Source organism: Abrus precatorius, unplaced genomic scaffold (genome assembly GCF_003935025.1).
Source record: "Abrus precatorius isolate BTA unplaced genomic scaffold, Abrus_2018 Scaffold8, whole genome shotgun sequence".
NCBI lineage: Eukaryota > Viridiplantae > Streptophyta > Magnoliopsida > Fabales > Fabaceae > Abrus > Abrus precatorius.
The window spans coordinates 32,138,452-32,160,728 of NW_020874428.1; the positions used below are offsets into that span (position 1 = coordinate 32,138,452).

General features: G+C 34.8%; 4 protein-coding genes across 11 annotated transcripts; 3 read left to right on the forward strand and 1 right to left on the reverse strand.

Moving 5' to 3' along the window:
* Nucleotides 1–49: 49 nt before the first annotated feature.
* On the forward strand, nucleotides 50–4,391 carry LOC113846608 (alpha/beta hydrolase domain-containing protein WAV2). Of its 3 annotated transcripts, none has more exons than XM_027475073.1 (8): nucleotides 50–582; nucleotides 1,302–1,337; nucleotides 1,450–1,528; nucleotides 1,645–1,699; nucleotides 1,785–1,901; nucleotides 2,963–3,127; nucleotides 3,399–3,642; nucleotides 4,031–4,337. In XM_027475073.1, the coding sequence occupies exons 1-8, from the start codon at nucleotides 345–347 to the stop codon at nucleotides 4,054–4,056; spliced, it is 960 nt and encodes a 319-aa protein (XP_027330874.1). In that variant the 5' UTR covers nucleotides 50–344; the 3' UTR covers nucleotides 4,057–4,337. The 3 variants fall into 3 exon arrangements, with proteins under 3 accessions (XP_027330874.1, XP_027330876.1, XP_027330875.1); XM_027475075.1 differs by having other exon boundaries at nucleotides 281–582; nucleotides 3,941–4,391; XM_027475074.1 differs by having other exon boundaries at nucleotides 345–582; nucleotides 4,037–4,337.
* Nucleotides 4,392–6,314: 1,923 nt separating this feature from the next.
* On the forward strand, nucleotides 6,315–10,502 carry LOC113848351 (PHD finger protein ALFIN-LIKE 4-like). 6 transcript variants are annotated; one of them, XM_027477823.1, is made up of 6 exons: nucleotides 6,315–6,625; nucleotides 6,793–6,825; nucleotides 7,186–7,414; nucleotides 9,602–9,737; nucleotides 9,975–10,249; nucleotides 10,410–10,502. In XM_027477823.1, exons 1-5 carry the CDS (start codon nucleotides 6,529–6,531, stop codon nucleotides 10,230–10,232), a joined length of 753 nt encoding a protein of 250 aa, XP_027333624.1. In that variant the 5' UTR covers nucleotides 6,315–6,528; the 3' UTR covers nucleotides 10,233–10,249; nucleotides 10,410–10,502. The 6 variants fall into 6 exon arrangements, with proteins under 6 accessions (XP_027333624.1, XP_027333623.1, XP_027333625.1 ...); XM_027477822.1 differs by having other exon boundaries at nucleotides 9,975–10,445; XM_027477824.1 differs by lacking the exon at nucleotides 10,410–10,502 and having other exon boundaries at nucleotides 9,996–10,396.
* A 924-nt stretch (nucleotides 10,503–11,426) lies between these two features.
* On the reverse strand, nucleotides 11,427–15,032 carry LOC113874734 (protein PLASTID MOVEMENT IMPAIRED 1-RELATED 1-like). Its single transcript, XM_027512948.1, has 4 exons — nucleotides 12,685–15,032; nucleotides 12,315–12,588; nucleotides 12,128–12,242; nucleotides 11,427–12,040 (listed from the first exon to the last, which is right to left on the reverse strand). Exons 1-4 carry the CDS (start codon nucleotides 15,030–15,032, stop codon nucleotides 11,427–11,429), a joined length of 3,351 nt encoding a protein of 1,116 aa, XP_027368749.1.
* Nucleotides 15,033–17,366: 2,334 nt separating this feature from the next.
* On the forward strand, nucleotides 17,367–21,554 carry LOC113848350 (uncharacterized membrane protein C776.05-like). Its single transcript, XM_027477817.1, has 8 exons — nucleotides 17,367–17,553; nucleotides 17,654–17,755; nucleotides 17,976–18,033; nucleotides 18,137–18,237; nucleotides 18,936–19,031; nucleotides 19,117–19,210; nucleotides 20,458–20,695; nucleotides 20,873–21,554. The coding sequence occupies exons 1-8, from the start codon at nucleotides 17,467–17,469 to the stop codon at nucleotides 21,216–21,218; spliced, it is 1,122 nt and encodes a 373-aa protein (XP_027333618.1). The 5' UTR covers nucleotides 17,367–17,466; the 3' UTR covers nucleotides 21,219–21,554.
* The last annotated feature ends 723 nt before the right edge of the window (nucleotides 21,555–22,277 follow it).

A 22,277-nucleotide genomic window follows, 5' to 3' on the forward strand; every position in this document is an offset into this window, starting at 1 on the left:
AGAATAGGAAAAGAAGTGGAACCATGACATAACATACATTACATACATACTCATGACATGGTTGGAATGAGTACGTGGGATATGGAAATGAGAAAGGGATGGTATGGTAAAACATAAACATAAGCATAAAAGGCATGGCATGGCATGGGATCCAAAGTGATTTTGTATTGATTCTGATTGGGTCGGTGTTTCCCGAGAAAGAGAAAGCGGCCCCAATTTGAAACTGCAATCCCAATCACTCTCTTTTTTCTACTAAACCTAAGCAATTTAATTCTCTTATGCCATTGGCGAGCGCATGTGCGAATTGAGGCAAAGCAAAGATCAGACTCTGAGAGAAGAAGAAAATGGTTTCATACGTCAACATCTTGCTGTACGGTGTTGGAGGCTTGGTGGTCGCTGGCATGGCATTGCTCGTCGCGTTTCAGGAAAAGCTCGTTTACGTTCCCGTTTTGCCTGGCCTCACCAAATCCTACGCCATCAACCCCTCGCGTCTCAGACTCACTTACGAGGACATCTGGCTCCAATCTTCCGATGGCGTTCGCCTTCATGCTTGGTTCATCAAACTCTTCCCTAATTGTCGAGGTTTCTTCCATTTTCCATTATTATAATTTCAGTTTGCGCAAATTCAGTGTTGGATTGGACTGTTAGGTGGTTCTGGTTTTGGATTAGGTTTGGAGTTACGAGTTAGGACTTCAATTGTTACTGGTTTCCACTTTAACTGGAAAAACGTGTGGCATGGCCGGCCGTAAGTGTAGATCGAAAAGGATTAGGGTGGTGGTTGCTGTGGATTGGATGAGATAGGATGTTTTATGCGCGTTGTGTGATGGAATGAAGTCGCGTTTAGTATGATGCAGATCCAATTGTCATGTGCTTCGTCTGGATTTTGTTTATGTCCTGTCTTAGGCTTGGAGCAACGAGTGTTGTTTTGCTTTGTGAACTTTTTTTTGTCTTGATTTAAAGTGAATGGGTACATGCACTATTGTTGATTGGAAAATCGTTGGTTGAAAATTATGATAAAATACATGTATAACTATTAACAAACTTTGAAGTTTTTGTAATTTGAACTGTTGGTTTTGTAATCAATGGCTGTAAGTTGTAACCGCATTTAATTTTCTTAAGTGCTCCTCCTCACTTTAACACTAAGCTGGTTGAATCAAGGCTCTTCATTTGAAACTACAGAATCTTTTTATGTTAAGGTTGCTATGAACATGCACATTAGACGTATGGTCTTTGTATTTGTTGTTTTTCTGTATTTAGCTGTTGTTCTAATGCAGTTCTTCTTTGTTTTGTTCCACTGTCAGGTCCCACCATTTTGTTTTTTCAAGAAAATGCTGGAAGTATCCTGGTGATAGATATTATGGGTTAAATCGTGATTATTATTGTTGTTCCATATATCTTTACTTGATCAGGTTCAATTTGCTTTTAAAGGCCTTGACTGCTGACTTTTAGATATTGCTCATCGTCTTGAAATGATTCGCATAATGTTGCAGCAGTTACAATGCAATGTTTTCATGCTTTCTTACCGAGGGTATGTGTCAGCCTTGGCACCTTAATCATAATATTTCCCTATAGCTATGTGTCAGGATAAAATGCACATGTCGCTTTTTGACTGAATTGGCACTGATGCATCATTCCATTAATCAGTTATGGAGCAAGTGATGGCTATCCTTCTCAGCATGGAATCATTAAGGATGCTCAGGTATGCTTGTTGATTAATACCCTTATTTTGGTCGTCAAACTTTTTGCTAAGAGTTATTCCAATTTTATTACCTCCTTGTACCCAGGCTGCATTGAATCATCTTTCCCAAAGGTCTGATATTGACACATCTAGAATAGTTGTATTTGGACGATCACTTGGGGGTGCAGTTGGAGCTGTACTAACAAAAAATAACCCTGACAAGGTACCCCCTGCTTAACTATGTATGTTAACTTTCGTGTGGATTTCAGTTGTCGCTGTGGATTGTAGCCAGAAGATAAATGTTTCTTTAGAATATTAATACTATTGTGTACTATAGCTAGCTAGATTCACAAGGCATACAGCAAGACCACATAATGTAGCTCTAAAGTAATTTGCTGAAGTATCTTTTGTCGTAGACAGATTCAGTTCTCATTTCATGATTATCAACATTATGTTAGAAAAGAAAATTGAACTTGTTGAATGAATCTTGTTTTTGATTACTGAGTCAATTTTATTGCTCTTCCCCCTTGTACTCAACCACACATGGAAAAAAATGTGATGCTAATAGGATCATAAATTCATGAATCTAGTATGCTTTCCAAATGCTCTTTTAAGTCATTTCCTCAAATAGGAGTGGAAATCTTTTCAGTATACATATAGGAAGCTTCTTTTTATTGCTATTATGTGTTGTGAAATAATCTTGGAATCCCTTCCTTCAGCATTTTTTTCTTTGTTATGTATATTTATTATGAAATGTTTTACTTAGAAGCATTGTTACGCCTAAAGCATGAATAAGATTCTTTAATACTAAAGGGGCCAGGTTTTGGCACTTATTTTGGAGAAGTATCCTTTTCAAATTTAATTTTTGAACAAAAAGAATACTTCAATTATTTTTTTTAATACAGTAATAAGTAAAATATGAGAGCTGTGAAAATGGCCACCATGCCTTTTCTTTCATTCAAAATAACTCCAGATTTTTTTTCCAGTTTACTTATGAAGAATCTCTTTTTTTTCCTTTGGTTTGTATTTGCTATTTAATTTAGTGAAGTTAGAATTCAAGCAGAGGCTTTACCTTGCAACATGTTAAAAGCTTTCTGCTTCTGAGTTCTGACATTTCTTCTATGTAGAAAAAAATTACGTGACTAATTTAAAGTGACTTGGTCTAAACAAAGACTGGTGCAATCTTCTGTTCTGAAATTTTATCAGGCATATTCATGTTATTCTCGGGAACAGTTTGTTTGTACCCCTTTAATCTACATTCTCTGTTGACTTTCTGTGTTTTAGGTTGCTGCACTTATACTTGAAAATACATTCACATCTATATTGGATATGGCTGGAGTTTTGTTACCTTTTTTGAAGTGGTTTATTGGAGGCAGCTGTTCAAAAGGTCCTAAACCACTCAATTTTCTTGTACGTTCTCCATGGAGAACTATTGATGTTATTGGCGAGGTGAGGATGCTGGAAATATATTTTGCCTTGTACTTTTACATCTATTGCAATTAAGTCACTTGGGAGTATTGACTTGCTTTTTCATAATTGATACATAGATGGTTGACTTGGGCTTAATCCTTTGTCTTTTAAGGATGTTAATTTTAAACTTTTAAGATCTCTCTCTCTAGAAAGGAAGATTGTATTTCTTTGCTTTTTACCATTTCTTCTATAAGAGTCTGGCTAGATTCACGTGTTTGTGCCCCACCTTCTATTAATATATTAATTTCAGATCAAGCAGCCTATCCTCTTTCTCTCTGGATTGCAAGATGAGATGGTCCCCCCATCACATATGCAAATGCTCTATGCTAAGGCAGCTCCTCGTAATAATCAGTGTCTCTTTGTGGAGTTTCCTACTGGCATGCATATGGATACTTGGCTGGCTGGTGGTGATCACTACTGGAGAACAATTCAAGAGTTTCTTGAACAGCATCTTCCAGAGAAAAGGGAAGACAGATCATCCAAAAATGAAAATGGTAATTTTTTCACTTCATGCTGTGTTTTAAAACTAAGATGGATGTATTCAGAAAGTGGGATAGTTTTTCCTTAATCAATTGCATGAGCATGAATAATATACAATTTTTGTATTTTTAAGATGTGGAAGTTTCCTTTCCTGTTTTGTATCATTCTTTTATATAGGCTCTCGTCTGGGATTTGTTCTTTTTGTGTTGTTCTCAAACTTCATCTAGCTTATGATCCATTTTTATCCAACACTAACTGTTACCAATCTCCTTTGTTGCTCTTGCTTACTTGTTTTTTTAATACTGCTGCCAGATATTGGGGCGAGGTGATTGGCTGACATTAGATTATTTCAATGATACTAATTGGCTAACTAAGGATTCAAACGGTTTCTGCCCTTTGAAGTTGCAGCCCGTAAGAGCTCCCTGTGAGAAGATGCTTCCTAGTTCCTACTGGGATGTGCTGCACCGCGTCAAGCTATTTCATTGGACAATTTTGATTGGGTTGTGGTTTCCAGAACTTGGAAGATGCCCAGATAATTTGTGATACCCATTTGCTATACTGTACGGCGTCTACATTTTAGATGCCAGATCGAATTTGACAAATGACATGTAGAATAATAATTATTCACCTACATGTAGTTTATGTACTATGCTTTTATGCTGCTGCTGTTAATTAATGGGTTCATGTCTTTCATAGCACGCTGAGACAGCGACGTCGATATCTGTCAGTTGATTCCTATTTTCTTTGATGTTTTATTCTTTATATAGAAGTTTTGGATGTCAAATTTAAATATTTATCTTTATGCACGGGCATTTGAGCAACCAGCTCACTGACATATCTGAGTTCGGATATTGTTTTCGTACAAGTTTAAAATTTGCCTTATTCAGCAGTTTTTTAAATGCCTGCTGTTAAATAAGGCTTTTTTGCCAAAAAAAAAATAATGTTTTTTAGACTAATATTAAATTTAAACTATTTTTTATTGTATTTTTTTTCACGTCATACTAAATATTGTACTTATAGGAGTGATGTAATTTATTTTTTAAACAATTATTGCTTTTTACCATACGATAATAATTTTCTTAAAGATATCGAAAGGACCGATACTCTTTTGAAAAATAACAAAACGTAAATATCTTACATGGTTGCTCCCAAAATGCAACTCTCACAGCTAACTGGGTGTGGAACTTCATTTTTCGACCCTCGAATTCATATGTGAAACAATATCTTTCGAGCTTGAGATCCTCCTCATACAAATCTTCCAGAACGTTTGACGAGATTCTCCTCCTTTTTATTATATAGAACCTCCGCAATATCTTGTTTTTTAAGGATGAAGGACTAGGAGCTTCCTGCTCATGACCTTGGTTGGCGGATCCATTTTGGTTGCTCACTGAGACAATAACATCAATGATTACAACAACAATAATAATAAATTAAATATTAGTTTTGTAGCTGTAATACTTAAAAATAATAAAAAATTAAGTATTGGAAGTGATATTTGTTTAAAAAACAATAAAAATTTATATCACTTTTGGAAATATGATACTTAATATAACGTGGTAAAAAAATGTTTCAGGCAAAAAATTATTATTTTTTTTACAAAAAAGAGACAAATTTATAATTAATGAATTATTTCCTTAGAATATGAAAAGGAAATAAGAAAGAAAGCAGTAGAGTAGAAAGTAGGAGACAAGAGATAATAAATGGAATATAAAATTTTGTTTGTTTGGATTAAGAGAAATAAGAAAATATAATATAAATTGAGTTTTTTTTAACTTGTTTTATATTAAAAGATAAGTATATTTAATGACAATTAAAACCTTTATAATTTAAATAAAACTCTGAATAATGGTTTTTTAAATCATTGTAATAAAAACTTCAATGAAATTTTCTCTGTATTAGAGAGTAGGTTTTAAACGCAGGCTCCGCTGGCAATAACTATTTGTCATCAATCGATCGTAAAGGTTTCATACTTTCATTTCATTTACACCTTTTGTAAATTAGTTATGATTTAATTTTATAAATGATTTTTTAACTTGTTAAATACTACGATGTTAAAAAAAATTTAAATTTTTTATTAAAATTTATGTATTTAATGTATTAAATTTTATAATATTTTATTATTTTAATAAAAAATTATATAATTTTTATTATATACTGTCAAATACATGTTAAAAAATTAGTTTTACAAATTACCCTGAGTGCTTTGTAATAGTATCACCATTGTTATTTTCTATACTTGTTAATCCTCCTTTATTATTACTACGCATTGCTATTTCCTTTTAAGGATATAAAATAAATTACGGTTAGTTTCTGTATTTTACTATATATATATAATTTATTTAATAATATAATATTATATATATTTATTGTATAAGTTATCTCTAATTTTTTACATAGATGTATAAATAAAAAAAGAAAAAAGTAATATAAAAATTATTTAATAAAATTTTATTAAAATTTGAAATATATGAATATAATTTACCTAAAATTTATCTATCTGGTTATCTAATAGTTTTTAAAACAATTTTTTTTTAAAGTTTATATATATATATATATATATAAAAGCACAAACTAACAAGGGATCTTATTCTTATCTTTTATCCAAAATTAAATTTAAAGTGCATTAAATATGTTTGGATTTAAATTTAATAATGGGTGGGTGAATTGATTAACCATATCCACTCACTCGCTCACACACACACAAATTGCTTTTCTCCGTCTTCCCTCTCTTTTTCTGCTCCTTACCGGAAATGCCACTTTCTGCTTCTCGCAGTCTTCTCTGATAATCCATCTCTCTCCCTCTCCGCAAATTACCTTATTCTCTCTCTCTCTCTCTCTACATCTCTTTGTGTTTCACATTTTTCCATTGTTGAAGGAGAGAGCTCCTTAGTTGTAGGGTCATGGACGGTGGAGCGCAGTACAACCCTCGCACCGTCGAGGAGGTTTTCAGGGACTTCAAAGGACGAAGAGCCGGCATGATCAAGGCTCTAACCACTGGTCTCTCTCTCTCTCTCTCTCTCTCACACACACACACACACACTTCGTAGTGTGTCACTCGCTCTTGTTCTTCCGATTAATTCTCTCAGTTTCACTTTAGGGTTCCCTGCAAACTTACCTGTTTTTATACATTCTAAAATTCAACTTTTCATTTCCTTTCTTGGCAGAGGTTGAAGAATTTTACCAGCAGTGCGATCCTGGTTAGGGCTTTTTTTTTATGGCCTTTGCTCTCTCATCGCATTTATTCTCTGTTAATGCACGTGTTTTGGGTCTGTGATTATAATTAATCGCCTTTTATGTGCGTGACTACAATGTGTGGTTTCTTTTCCTTGCTAGTTAGATGGTATTGTATAATAGGGCTATTGATATTTGTTTTTGGCATGTGGTTTGTTTGACAAATTTGTTTGTTTTGTTCCTTTTCTTTTTCGTTGTTTCCTATGCTCAAATTGTTGCATTATGTCGTAAATGATGTGTAGATCAGACAAGCAAACTACATTGTAATCTTATATCGACGCTTCATTTGTTCACTTGTTGTGCTTGTTGTGTTTGTTGTGCACCAGAAAAGGATAATCTTTGTCTGTACGGATTCCCCAATGAACAATGGGAAGTTAATTTACCTGCGGAGGAAGTTCCACCAGAACTTCCTGAGCCTGCATTGGGTATAAACTTTGCTAGGGATGGGATGCAAGATAAGGACTGGCTGTCTTTGGTTGCTGTTCATAGTGATGCATGGTTACTTGCAGTGGCTTTCTACTTCGGGGCGCGATTTGGTTTTGATAAAGCTGACAGGTATAATTCTGATTTCTGATCCTTCATTCTGTTGTATTTTGCGTAAGCATTCTCTAGGTTGGACAAGAAACGTTTTTAGATGCCTCATTTACTAGGGAACTTATGTCTCATTTTGTGGCAATGCTGTTTCGATTTAGTTGCTAGGAAAACATAATTTATCTTGGTACACAAGAAATATTGCTTGGAGAAGGAGATCAAGAGATTGTTTTGTTTCACCACTATTTGGATTTCTCTGCAGTTTTTCATGTCTTCTGAATATTTGTTTGATAAGCTGTAATGCTTGGATAAGCAAATTTTCAATGGAAAAGGTTTTTAAGTAGAAATAAAATACTTGCTTTTGTCTAAATCAAGTGAGAAAAGCATTAGCAAGGCAATATTCTTATGGTGGATTGTATTCATAGTTATCAGCGTGCAGTAGCGACCCCATAAATGCTATAACAGTATAGCGCACAGCGGGACAACCGCTATTCTGAATTTTTTTATACAGATTACATAAAAAGGTTTAAACATACTCAAAATTCATCACATATTCATAATTAAAAAAAATTCATAAGTATACAAGTGAAGGAGAGAGCTTAGACATAATAATGAGTCTGGGTCTTTGGGAGCAGATGACAAAAAAACGTCAGACTTAAGAGAACCAAAAAACTAGAACAAGGAGAGTTCTCAGACAAAATAAATAAAAAAATAATAATACAAAGTCAGTGACCAACAAAACACAGAGAGAGCAAATAGAAAAAAAGCAGAGTAAAAGGAGAGAAGAACAGCAACCATCAGGACAGTGAAAACAAAGGGAAAATAGGGCACTTGACTGAAAATGCAGAGTCAGTGGACAGAGAGCATGGGCTTGCCGAAACACACCAAGAGCTGACCGGAAAATACCAGGATGTGGCCAGAAAGTCATCACAGAGCAATGGGCTGATGAGTCGCACAGTAACAGAAGAGCAAAGAGAGAGGGTGCAAAAATCGGAACACGGAATGAAAGATTTTGACTTTTCTCCCTAGCCCTTTGGACATCCATTTTATTATGACCTGAAAATCGCAAAATACCCCTTAGCTAATGTTAAAGTTTAGGACATATCAAGTTTTGGAATGTCTTCCACATAGTGGCCCAGTGTGCGCAACACTGCAATTTTCATTGCTATAGCGCCTGCAACAGCGGCGACATTGAAACGTGATGTGACAACCTGAGAATAGTGGCCAACTAGAACTTGTCAGTGTCCACTCCACTCTGTCCGAATTCTGAAATTGTGCTTTTGCCACATCATCAAGTGTTGGGTGTCCAATGCTTTCCCAACCATAGTAATAACGATAAAAAACTATTTGGCTTAAAAAAAAATTAGTAATGATATTTTTATTTTAAATAAATGTAACTATATGGAAAAGCTCGTCGAACCTGTGCTCTGTTTTATACTAGTCTTTGGAAATTCTAAGTAATCTATTTCAGATTTTATATTTGGTATTTAAGGCATGGTTTATTTTATAAAAAATTGGGAGATTTGGTTCAAAAATTATATAAAAGCTCAAAATTTTTCATTCTTGGTAATTTGGTTTAAATAAAAACCAGTTCTTAAAAATTAGTTTTAGTTATAAATCAATTTTAAAAATTAGTTTTGGTTAAATATCAGTATTGTTTATAAACTGGTTCATATTTGGTTTGAAACTGGTTTAGTCAAAACTAAACTGATTATGAAAAAAATAAATAGTTTGGTTTTGAAATCCAATTTACATGACTGGTTTAGAATTGAATTTGGTTTGGTTACCAAACCAATCCATGCATTCCCCTAGTCATGATGAGCATACTTAGTCATGTAATTATGCAGAAGGAAAGACATCTTATACAGAATATTCATTTTTTATTCTAATTTTTTCTCTCTAAGGGTAGAATAGATTTAAAACCTTTATAGTGTTTAATTGATTCTATATGATGAGCTGTTAGGCATAAAATTTCCTTTTACATCAAGCCTCCATATTTTTGGATTTGGTTAACAGGTATAACGCCATAATTATCTAGGTCATTTTTTGGCGTGGTTTTTGGTCTCTAAATAGTGATGATGTACAAGTTTATGTGATATATGTCAACAAAATAGGTTCATATCATTCAAAGGTTGACTGTAGCCTGTGTTTCGGCAGATTTAAATTTATGATTTTATCACGGTTTATGATAATGTGCATTTCTCTTTGCAGGAAACGCCTGTTCACTATGATTAATGATCTACCGACAATATTTGAGGTTGTGACTGGAAGTGCCAAAAAACATGCCAAGGAAAAGTCATCCGTTTCAAACCACACCGACAACAAATCAAAAGCCAGTTCAAAAGGGGTAAAATAAGCCCTTCCTTGTATAACATTCTTGTCTATATTTTTTTATTTTCATAATTGCTCTATTTGAAAATGTTTGGACTCAAGTAAAGCCTGGTTGACGATAGCTTTTCACTTTTTGGATTTATAAATCTTTTCTTGCTTTTTACTTAAGAGTTGTGCTGCTGCTTGCTTATTAATGTATTTCATTTTTAACGTGTCATTTTTGCAATATTGTTTCCTTATTGGAACAAAATAGCGAGGATCTGAATCAGGGAAGTATTCCAAACAAGCAAAGGACGAGGAGGATGAGGGATTGGATGAAGATGAGGAGGAGCATGGGGAGACATTGTGTGGCGCATGTGGGGAGAACTATGCATCTGATGAGTTCTGGATTTGTTGTGACATATGTGAGAAGTGGTTCCATGGCAAATGTGTGAAGATCACTCCTGCCAGGGCTGAGCACATTAAGCAGTATAAGTGTCCCTCATGCAGCAACAAGAGAGCACGGCCTTGATATAAGCTGAGATGTGGGTCAGTTCTCACTCCTTGTAATTAAATCGTGTTGGACTTCTAACTTGTCATTAGCTTAGGCTTCCTTTGCGATGCCATGATGATGAGGCATATGTATTCAGTACTTTGGGTCTTGTGAACTTGATAGTGGAGATATTTTTTAATATTTGATAGTTTGCAGGTTCTGGACATGTCTCCAACCTTCATCCTTTTCTGGGATACTTCTAATCTTAGTATATGATATGGCACACAAGCGCGTGTGCACTCACATGTATGTATATGTAAATCATGTCTGCTAGCATGATGCATTGGATTGATCAGATTTATGGTCCACACAATGTAGCATTGGCATCTGCGCTGGCTTTGGAAAAATGAGAGCTCATTCAGTTTATTCCTTAAGGCTCCCTCCGAGGAGCCATTGGAATATGGAAAATATTTTGGTAGTGCTGTTTACTCCAATGGGTTTGGGTGGTTGCCGAAAAAAAGTGGGGTTGGGCAGAATAGGAGATTGGTTGGGCGAATGATCGAATAACGTGTTTAATTGTCTGATGCTTCATGCTCTGGCAGTCTGGCTACTGTAGTTCATTTGGCTGAGGGAGTAGGGGAATGGATTGGTAAGAGTGATGTGCATATTATATTGTGCTTTAATGATCTGCTACTGGAACTCGGTTGTATTCATTAATTTTCTTCTCATCATTGTGGTAGGGGGCTGAGTGTTGATTCATCAGTGAGTGAACATGGTCGTGAAGTCGGTGTTCTTTCGAAAGGAACCACAAAAGACTGCAGATATTTTCATTTATATGAACGAGGCCACAAGGGTGCTGGTTCATGCAATGGTATTCCACCTTTCGTGAACTGCAATATAATTTACTGGTTGTGATATACGAATACAACAGACGTATGTAGATGGCTTCACAAATATAAATATACGAATATAATTTAATGGTATAATACAAATGGCTTTACAAAAAAATGGTTTTTACAGTAAAATCTATCTCAATAATAAAAAATAATAAATAAATATATATATATATATATATATATATATATATATATATAAACACTGACAACCTACTGCCAAGGTCGATTCAATGCAAAAGTAGAATCCGATGGCTAAATGAATCAACGACTCCAAACATTACCTCTCACAAGGGTAAACCCTCAAGCAAAAAACCGAATCGCCCACTCCACCCACCAGTCAACGTATTCTTATAGTTTTATTGGGTATGATGATGTTGGGATTTCTTATGTGTGGATTAAGTGCTACCAATTCCTTCCATTTTGTTCCAGTACCATAAATACAGGATGATATGCTCCACAATGTATCACCAGATTGTACCTTTGTGGTGGCTTGAGCACTAGAATTAGAAGCAGCCTTTGATTTCAATAATGGGTTCTTATTACTTTTCCCCATCCCATTAGCAATCAACCAGCGGGAACCAGACTGTTGTTGGCATGGAGTGCCCCAGAGCTTCTTTCTGTGAGGGACGGTCTTCAGGCCTGCTACATGGACTTCTGCAATTCTGAACTGAGGAATGCTCTCCTCCTCAGCGTTTTCCTCCTCTTTGTTGGCCTTCATCTCCACACTTGCCACTCTTTCACATTCATCATCCTCATCATTATTGTTCCCCGCCTCAGACACACACGTGTAAATTTTTTGCTTAGGTGGGACAAACACTCTCTCGACTTGTATAAGCGCAAGCATTGGTGCTCCAACATGATAATAATTTCTCAAAGGATCACGGAGTTGCACCATTAACGCTACTGTGAAATTGTTTCCCAACAAACCACCCTTACTGCCAGGGCTTTTTCCTCGTTTCCTCTTACCCTTTAAACTCCCACATATTAAGTCAACAGAATTAGCATGATGGGCAGCAAGAAGTTTGGAAGTGTGCCCACTGATATTATCTATATCATCGATGTCACCAGAATCCAGCCTCATCCATTCATCAAGAGTTAATGATAGGCCCATTATCCCATCAACATCATCACTGTTGTCTTTTATATCCAACAACTGTAATGCAGCAGCTCCTTCCAGGCCTAGGGACCCATTAATATTGACCCCCGTACCTCGGAGAGCTGAAACATCCCCAAAGGATTGTGCAATTATATTTGATGGTGCATCCTCCTCCGACATCCCAGATTGTATTCTCAAACCCTCCAGTGAAAGTGCTTCAATTTTGTCCATAGCTAATGGAGTAAGATCTTCCAATGAAACAAACTCTGAGCCTCTCTCATTGCCAACCCAACTTGAATTTAACTTACCAGACTTCAGTCCACCAGTTAATGTTCCTTCCAAGCGCCTTTGCAGGCAAGTAGAATCTTGGCCCGTTACCGAATCATGTTGCAGATGGCATTGCCTAAATAAAGCCAAGCTAAATTCAATTTAAAAATTGTAAATTAATGGCCTTTAAAATCTAACTTCAAGACAAGTGCTAAAAAAAGGATAGACAAACCAAAGTTCTCCCTCCAAGACTGGCTTCGCTTCCCATGATATTTGTTGCATTGTCTTCCCTGTGATATCTTCCAGAGGCATTAACTTGTTTGCCTGCTTTGAAAGCTTCTCCAGTCCCACTGAAGCCAAACACTGCAAAATCTCCATTATCCCAGAACCCATTTCAGCAGGCATCACAAGAGGGTTAGAAACCTGCATGATTAAGCTCCCACAATTTTTACTATTCGTGAAAAGTGAGGGATTCATTGACCGTAGAAACCCCCCATCTTTTGTCTGAAGAAGATGACCTAACCCCTTTGCCAGAGGAGGTAATGTGAGAGGCTCTTCAGGTAGAAAATGTATTGGACTCCCAAAACCAGTAAAGTCTTTCGGTGGAGAAGGCTGAAAGGTCTTCTCATCCAAACCCCATTTACGCATTAAGGCTTCTGTTTCCAACTCTTCTATCATCTGTGCTTTCTGTTTGCCCCTCACATACTCAGACAGAATTTGATGCCCTTTCTGTTGATCTGGCAAAAAGGATGGCGGCTTAATACCTGTAGAAAGCATCCACTGCTCAGATTCAAAAGAAGCATCATAGCCACTGTCTACTTCATTATCATTGCCTGTGCCAAAATCAAACAAAGAGAAGCCCTCAGACTCAGCATCCTTCTCAAATTGTCTTAAAAGGCGCTCTCTTGGAGACTCAGGCTCGGTTTCAAAACTAAAACCCCTTGGACTATGGTCTATGCCTAGCATACTTAAAAATTCACTGGCAACTGATTCTGTAATATCATCCAAGCTACGTGCCTTTCTCATCTTACTTTCAGATTTGGCTTCAATAATTTTAGGAGATTCCATTGCCACTGTCTCAAACTCTGTGACTTTATTTAAAGCTGATTCTAGTTCTTGCAGTAGATGTTCTTTCGTGCATTCGACATCCTTTTCATAAGAAAATTCATGTACCACGAAACTGTCCCTAGAACTGTCATTCAGTTCATCCAGGGAATACTCTCTAGCACTGTCTGGAAAAGATAATTGCATACCAGCAGTATGAAGGGGGCCGATACCGTCAATTGTATGAGAATTAACAACAACTTTTACGAGGGATTCCTCTAGGTTAACATGTTCATTTGATGAAAATTCGATGCCCTGATCAACTACAGAAAATTCATTACCTTCGCATTCTTCATGATTTTCTATTCCAGAATCAGGTAAAGGACAACTGTCAGGCTCAACTGTCCCTATGTTTTCTAGAAACATGCTAAATTCTGGTTTGTCATGCACTGCACTGCATGTTTTTCCTTCAGTACCTGGATTCTCTTCTGGTTTTTCTTTTTCAATATCAGTTGAACAAACAGCCAGTTTCATCGGCTCAATATTTTCTTTAAATCCTTCAAGTTGAGGTTTGTCATGCTGAGGACTACAAGTCTTTTCCTCATCAAATTCCTTGCATAAAATGTCCACTAAGCTGGCTGCTGCGGACATTGATGATGGCAACACCTCATGAAGATCCTTTACCTCATCGACATTTTGAGATGAATAATAATGACCGGTAAAGCTCGGCAAACTTCCGGTACGTCTGACAAACCTGTTAGCCTGACTAGGTTTGACATCTGGGTCGATCAAATGAAAGCTACTTTGCCTGGATGTCATTACATTAGGAGCACCACCATGGTTGTCTCTAGTACCACTACTATTATAATCAACAACAACATACCCAAAAGTGACATTCATTACAGCACCCCTGGCCTTTCCTGATAATCTAAAACTTGTAGTGGACTTCCCTGAGCTTTTCTCCTCCTCAAGCTCTTCCAGTGTGAGAGGAAGCAACCTTGTGAGATCCACCCTGTGCTTCCCCAAATCGAGTTCCGGCGCGCCAAGCATAGAAGCATAGAGCAAAAAATGCTTAGCTTCATATTTTGCAGAATTGTGAGGTCCACTCCTACTTCCATATATTGAACAAGGGTGATTCAAAACCACCTCTTGAAACTCAGCTGCACCTTGAATCACTTTGGCTGGAGGGGTCACCAAAAGCACATCCTTTCTCTTCCAATACACACAAAGAAAAGAATCATTGAAACTTGAAGGCAAACCTTCAATCAAATGGACATGGAGAGAAAAACTACATTTGAACCTCCTACCGCGGGTGAGGGAAAGGGCCTCCAATGGCTTCCAACTCCATCTGGATTTCTTATCCTTAGACATTGATTTGGGATCATGTAAACATGATTTGTCGGCGGATTTTGAAGATGTTGAATTCACGGAAGAGCTTTTTTCTCTGTCCAGAGCTTTGTTTATGGTTTCAACATCTTTTAACAACTTGTTCTTCTCTTCCCCACTCTTTTTACCACCACCTTCAAATTTCGGCATTCTCTTAAAAATCAAACTAAACAGGACATAACCCAAAATTCATTAAATTAGAAACCCAATTCTTCAAACATGGAGAAAACAAATCAAAATACTAATGATGGGTTGCAAACGTGAGAAGAAGGTGTAAGCGAAATTGAAAATTCAAACCCTGTAACCATAATAATGATAAAAAACAAAAAAGCAAATTTTGATTGCTGGAATAGATTGAGAGATAAAGAGAAATGGGAATGGAAGAAAAAACGAAAAGGAAAGCATGCGAAGGGAACAGAGATTGTTATTTGTTTCCCCAGTCCCTGGGTTGCCGCTCCCTCTTTCAAACGAATGAATTATATAATATTAACAGGCAAAATTTTATTTTCAATTTATGCCCTTAGGCCTTATCTCTGCTCAATTCTTATTTTCATACTCTTCAACTCTCTCTATTTGTGTTCGTTACACCCATTTCCCTTTTCTTTTCATTTGTTGCAGCTGCCCGTCGGAGTTTTCTCGATTGTCTGTGTTTCAATAAAAATAAACACAACTTTAATATAATAGATGTGTTAGTATTAATGAGAAAGTGACTTAAAATTAAAAAAAAAAAAACTTTCATATTCATTAAAAGAAAATAATATACTTTGAGTATAAAAGATTTTTAAGCATGTTAGTTATTGTTGTAGGACTAAGTTATTTTTATCTATAAAAATAATTTTTTATAATAATTAACTGTAAAAAAATATTAAATTTTTCTATAATAATTGACTTTAAAAAAGTTATTATTAAAAAATTAATATTTCTTAAAAAACTGAAGCTTTAAAAAATTGTGAAACAAAGTCTACAAGCTTACAAACTGTAAAATAAACATGTTCTTAACTGTCCAACATGATCTCATTACATAATGTTAACACTTCACTTGTGCGTCTTGTTATATCAACTACATCTTCTCATTTTATTCCTTCTTTTCACTTTAAATTCTTTATCATAAATTTTTCATGCTTTTATATATTTCTTTAACAGACTGTACACTTCAATCAATTTCTATTGCATTAGTGTTTATATTTTTCTTTAATTTTTTCTCTCCCTAAAACTTTCCTTATGTAAGTTCATTCAGAATTAGAAACAGAGTAGTGCATCGTAAAAAAAAAAAGATGTATAAATTTTAAAAGAGTGAGGTTATTTTGAGAAAAGGTGCAACACAAAATGAAGAAAAGGTGATTGATTTTAAAAAATTTATAAAAATAATAATAATTGTGTTCACATAATTTTTGTTAATTTCACCTCAATCGTATATTTATTTTATTAAATCTATTCCTTCAAAATTCTTCAACATTGTCATTCTTGTGTTTTTACATAATTTAAAATAGACATATTTGAAGAGAAATTTTTAAGTAGTTCTCTAACTTATAATCTTAACTACTCACGTCTTGTCACGTATTTATTTTTTACAAAACAAATACATATATACTATGTTACTATTGATCAGGATTATAGTAGTTCTGGTTATAATTTTTTTTTGTATATTTTTATTTGGGATCCAATTATTTACACCTTGGTATATGTTTATTTTTATGTTTTTTACAAAAATTATATACAAGTTATGTTACTGTTTGGTTGAGAGCGTTAAAAAATTTATCTTTTGTATGAGACGTTTCAAATGGCAATGACTTTCTAATTCTTTCTAAAAAGTACGACCATGACTTGGGAGAAGTACCTGTGTACGGCTAACAAAAGCTGTTGTTGGATTGAGAAGAGTATTGGACCGATAAGTTAAAAACATGGATTTGCAATATATTAACAATATTATTATTATTATCATCATATTATTTAATTTAAATGGATGTTGGTAAATTTGAAAAGTATAATTAATTACTATATGAAATATTTTTTAAATAATCACAAGTGCAGTGTATGGAAACGAATCACATGCATTGTGGGGGGGAATATCACAAGTATTTAATGGGCATGTCTTTTAGTTCTGGGATCTTCCAGGTGTACTTGGATTTTCTAAAAGAATAAAAACCAATATTTTCTAAAATAATCCATTTTCCCTTGAAAATTTTACAAAATAGATATGGATATTCTTTCGGCTTACAAGAATATTCATATCATTATAAATTCATAATAAAAACTAACCATAAAAAATCAAGTTTCAAAAATTTTAATTTAATAAACTAAAATTAATTAAACTAAATGGAAAATATTTTAATGATAATTTCTAAACATTTTATTACACATTTGATTTAAATTAAATATTATATAAAAATCGATGCACACGTGTCACGCTGAGAAACCCATGTCTACCATAATGGTATTTAAGTCGGGCACATAAAATAAATGAATAACCAGAAAGTTCCATTCTAGAGTGCCTTATGATTTAAGTTAAGCTTTCATAACAGATTTGATTTTGCGGGAACTAACTCTCTCTCTCTCTCTTCGCGTTAGCGACTGTGTAGTAAAAATGTCCGACAACGATGAGCATGCAGCAGAGTATACGGATGGTGAATCGCCTCCGAAGCTGAAACAGAGGTTCAGAGATAGATCTAAGGTAAAGCTCGACCCGTGTCCTTTTTTTCATTTCATTGCTTCCAAGGTTGATTTTTATTTTTATTTTTATGTGGGTCTCTTTTGGTTTTTGCTAAATGAAGGAGATGCTGTCAAAACAAGCTGTGCAGACGAAGCAAATGCTTTCCAAACAAGCCGTTAAGATTGCCAAACAGGCTGAAGAACACGAAAGGTTCATTAACAAGGTGACTTTGCGTTTCCCATTCAATTTTTGGTTTTAAAATGTTTTTTTTTTTTTATATATAAAATACATATATTTTGGGGTGTTAATCAATTCGGTGGGTTTATTAATTATTATAGTACTAATCTTGACCCGTTCTTGTATAGTCTTGTGTTGTTTGTGTATCTGACTGTGTCAATATTGAACGTGTTTCAATTGTTTATAATTCAAATGTTAATGTTCAGGTGACTCATCTTTTGGGGGTTCTTGGCTTTGGTGGGTTTTGCTTCCTCTTGGGGGCTAGTAAGTTGATGAGTCTCACTCACTAGTGCATTTGCAGCGTTTTGGAATGTTTTTCTTTTCGCAAATTCATTGTTTTTTTTTTCCTTCTTGTTATTTCTGCCAGGACCCCAAGACATTCCCTATGTATATTGTTTGTTCTATGTCATTTTTGTTCCTCTTCGTTGGATATACTATAGGTTCAAGAAATGGCATTACTATCTACTGGTAAGCTGACATATCTCAAATTCTGTTCTTGAACTGCACTGCAAATGTATAATGTATTTGCTCATTATTTGATTCTGGAAGCTTATATTTGTATCTATGATGAGTTTAGCTTTCGCAGACACAACTTTTGTCTTGTGGTGTTCACACAAGATGAGATTCATATCATGAATGACAGGTACAAGTCTGATATATATACAGAGTGTGCAACGCAATTAAAGCTTGCAATGACAACCATAACTATCTTGCTAAATTAGCTGTCATATTTTGAGTGACTCAAAAAATTCAACTACCTGTAAATAATTAATCTGTAATTATATCAAATTTTGAATGCAAAACTGCCAACTGCTTTATTGAAGAGTACAATTTTTTTTTATCATGAAAAAGAGTACATTTTTAAAGTTGAATCAGGCCTTAAGGCACAGAACCCAGCAATAAAAAAATATTCAGGTTGAGGTATTGGGTATCTATAGAATTGAATATGTAGCCTTAGACAGAGGAGGTGATCCTTGATTATGCGTACGTTTCATTTGTTGTCTAATACCAATGATGGATGATTAGTTGCACATTATAAATATTTGCTTATCATTTTTTTTGTCTTATATCAAAAGGATGGTTAATTGAATTGTGAAATGCCAACATGATTGGGACATGTGATAGTTTTAAAAAAAGATGACTTTTTTTTCTGTCCTATGTTTCAGGACTTTTGCTATTATGCCAACACAATCTTCCTGGTTGATCTTCTTTTTTATCCAAGGAACGAGAAGCTTTTCATGGTTTGTTTTTCTTTTGCTGAGGTAAGAGCATTATCCACTGCAATTTGACTCCTTGACCAAAGAATGATTCATTTGTCAACTCCGTCATATTCAAGTGCTTCTGCAGGGGCCATTAGCATGGGCTTTGATTGTTTGGCGCTGCAGTTTGGTTTTCAGTTCTGTTGACAAAATTGTCAGTGTTCTTATCCATCTTTTACCTGGTAAATTATACTTCCATTTTCATAGGTTGTCCTCTTTTTTTTTTCCTGCAAGAAATGACATTTTGGAAAACTGTAGGCTTTTCTACCATGATAATTATTGACTTTTTCCTGCAATAGTCAAATATTGGGTGTAAGGTGTGTCTGTTTTTATCCAGAAGAGTATGTACAGTGTATGTTGTATGCATATTTTGCGAATATATGAAAGATATCATATCATATAACGACATCCTTCTTTTCAAATCAATATTAATTTCATATTATTTACTCTTTATTCTCTCTTTTCTCCCTTCCCAACCTAAATCTCTATAATTTTAACCTAGTATTAGAGTGGAACAATGCACTGTGACCTGTCCTGTTTCTAGGAGATATACTTTTTTATTAAATATTTATGGTACAAAATAATCTTCTAGCTTTGTGTGCAAATTCTATTATCTAGATGATATTTCTATTCAAAGTTCATAAGATTCTGGAGTGGCATTAGCCTTGTTTTCATCTTCCCTTTTTCTGCATCTAGATCCTCATGTTAGAAGAAGGAAGTTTGAAGTGAAAATACTGTTCAAGAATTGTATGCTGGACACGATCAGTGCAGTTGGTTAGCATTGTGAGGGGATGGGGCATGCATAAGTTCAACTTTTAAATTCGTTCAGTGATGAGATGATATACAGGAGCTTTCCTGTTCAGAAGTAAAGTAGGACAATTTTGTGCAATCTCTGAATATTGTCTAATCAGACTTCACAAGTCAGAACTCTGTAATATATATGCTCGTGTTTCTACATGTTTTTATGTCAGACACAGCTTGCTATTTTTTGTCTCACCATCCTCTTTGAGGCATTTACATTGATGTCCACCTTAGTTGATAATCCATCCTCATCCCATTTTATATTAAGCAATTCCTCTATGTTGGGGTGTTTTTATTTCTAAGCCCATGCTCCCATATCCACTTGAAGTGGTTTCTTGATTCAGACTATAAATTGTGAACATATTTGATTTTATAGCAATAGCTTGAACTTCTGCATATATTTCACATTGTTACATATATGCAACCAATGGTTTGAACTTGTGACAGATTTGCTAAATTTATGTTTCTTGTCTATCTCTTTGACAAAATAGTTCTATTGAGCTTCTATGTTAGTTTGACATTGTTAGAGATATTTGACCAGGGATTACATAATAGATACACCAAGTCTATGTTTCTTTTTGTATATATTTTGGTTTTATTATGCCTTCAACACAATAGTTTTTTCCAGGACTGGTTTTCTTTACCATTCGATGGTGGAATCCTGAAACCTTTGAAGCCATGCGTCCAGAGGGAACTGCTCAAAGGGCTACATGGCCTTATGTTGAAGATAAATCCTTTCTTTGGACATGGCTGTTTCTTGTGCCCTTAGTAGCTTACACTTTGTGGCAGGTTCTATATTTTCTAATCGTCAATGTCTTACGCCGACAAAGGCTACTAAGAGATCCTGAAGTCATGACTTCCTACAGGTAATCAATGAGGAAATGAATACACTTCCCTGCCCCTTGTTTTGGTTCAATTTCCTTTCACAAAACTCATAAAAATATGTCATCTACTAATCAAATAGAATTTCTGATGAAGATTAAAACGTCAAACTTAGGATCTGCCCTTGACTGTTCTCATTCTTGACTTCCATTGTCTCACAGGGAACTCTCGAAAAAAGCTCAGAAAGCAAACAACATATGGTGGCGGTTAAGTGGGTTGCTAGGGGATCAAAATCGGTTGCTAATGTACATTTTTCTTCAAGGCATATTTACTGTGGCAACCATGGCTCTTACTGTCCCCATATTCTTCTCATATGAATTGCATGTAGTTTTCCAAATACTCAAGGTTTCTGCCTCAGTATGGAACGGAGGAAGTTTTTTGTTAGAAGTAATGCCTAGACAGGCAATTCTCAAGGAGAAAAAGAAATCAGAGATGCAACCACAATCATCATTAGTTATGGAAAATGGTCGCAAGTTAAACAATACTGTTGAGATATCTGACTCCTGACTCACTGAACTATCCACATATTTTGTTGGAGTTGTGATTGTATTTGTTTAATTGATATGGTTCGGAAAATACGAGTTGGGTGGGATATACAAAGCATATTTCTCTCTCGTCTCATTCAACATACATTCCTTCAATTGGATACTTCGTAGTTTGTACAACAAAGTCTTGTGAGTGTCCATATTTGTTTGCTGTAGTTTTTTCTTTTCGCTGTAGAATTTCATTTAGCCGAAGTTTCACAATAGGATTTGTGGATCTGTTTGTAAATGTTTCATTCTGCTTTCTATTTATGCTTCCACACCTGAAACTCCTTTTCAGATAAAAGAAACGTGATTTTATACAGATAGTTTATGTTTAGTTGTCTAACATCAAGAGAATCTAAATTACTTTCTTTACTTTTTCATTTGGATTGGAAATTTCATGATGTTTTTTTATTACGAATTTATTCTTGGAATAAAATACTCCAAGCATGTATCATCTGACTTCAAGCTGCTAAAGACTTGAATGTTACAACCTCTCTTCTAGTTGTACCAAATTAGATGACAGCTATCTTTTGCCCACTCCACACCCTCACCATCCCAACTTTTGTGCATTATCTGGGACCTTGCTAGTCCGTATGAGTATGATTGGGGAAAATTGGTGGGGTGGGGACTTTTGGGAATAAGGATAATGGTAGTAGGAGGGTTTTTCACCTTTTTACCATGGGGTTTGAGAGGAGAGATAGAGGTCCCAAATATTCATTTTTTCCCAAAGGTATTAAATTTCGCTGTACTATAAAATAAAAAATATTATGCATTATAAATCATTTAGAGAAAATTATTTATATAAACAAATAATTTAAATTGAAATTAAATTTTATGAATAAAATGTTGATGACTTAATTTGTACATTAGTAGTCACTATATAATTTATACAAACAATAAGCATAATTTAGAGATATAAATGAAAAATGTTAATATTTCATTAGATTAACAATAAGGATGTGTATGTTATTTAATAAATAATACATTTTATTTTCTTAATTTTGAATTTCACCTACATGTCACAACAATCTATTTTTAA

Excerpts from the sequence above, each read along its gene's own strand:
- LOC113846608 (XM_027475073.1), top strand. The coding sequence starts at position 345 with ATGGTTTCATACGTCAACATCTTGCTGTACGGTGTTGGAGGCTTGGTG. Across the intron at positions 583-1,301 it reads ACTCTTCCCTAATTGTCGAG|GTCCCACCATTTTGTTTTTT; the intron begins GTTTCTTCCATT and ends TTCCACTGTCAG. Across the intron at positions 3,128-3,398 it reads CTATTGATGTTATTGGCGAG|ATCAAGCAGCCTATCCTCTT; the intron begins GTGAGGATGCTG and ends TATTAATTTCAG.
- LOC113848351 (XM_027477823.1), top strand. The coding sequence starts at position 6,529 with ATGGACGGTGGAGCGCAGTACAACCCTCGCACCGTCGAGGAGGTTTTC. Across the intron at positions 7,415-9,601 it reads GGTTTTGATAAAGCTGACAG|GAAACGCCTGTTCACTATGA; the intron begins GTATAATTCTGA and ends TTCTCTTTGCAG. Across the intron at positions 9,738-9,974 it reads CAAAAGCCAGTTCAAAAGGG|CGAGGATCTGAATCAGGGAA; the intron begins GTAAAATAAGCC and ends GGAACAAAATAG.
- LOC113874734 (XM_027512948.1), bottom strand. The coding sequence starts at position 15,032 with ATGCCGAAATTTGAAGGTGGTGGTAAAAAGAGTGGGGAAGAGAAGAAC. Across the intron at positions 12,589-12,684 it reads GTCTTGGAGGGAGAACTTTG|GCAATGCCATCTGCAACATG; the intron begins GTTTGTCTATCC and ends GGCTTTATTTAG. Across the intron at positions 12,041-12,127 it reads CGATGATATAGATAATATCA|GAAAAAGCCCTGGCAGTAAG; the intron begins GTGGGCACACTT and ends AGAGGAAACGAG.
- LOC113848350 (XM_027477817.1), top strand. The coding sequence starts at position 17,467 with ATGTCCGACAACGATGAGCATGCAGCAGAGTATACGGATGGTGAATCG. Across the intron at positions 18,034-18,136 it reads TTGCTTCCTCTTGGGGGCTA|GACCCCAAGACATTCCCTAT; the intron begins GTAAGTTGATGA and ends TATTTCTGCCAG. Across the intron at positions 19,032-19,116 it reads TTTGTTTTTCTTTTGCTGAG|GGGCCATTAGCATGGGCTTT; the intron begins GTAAGAGCATTA and ends GTGCTTCTGCAG.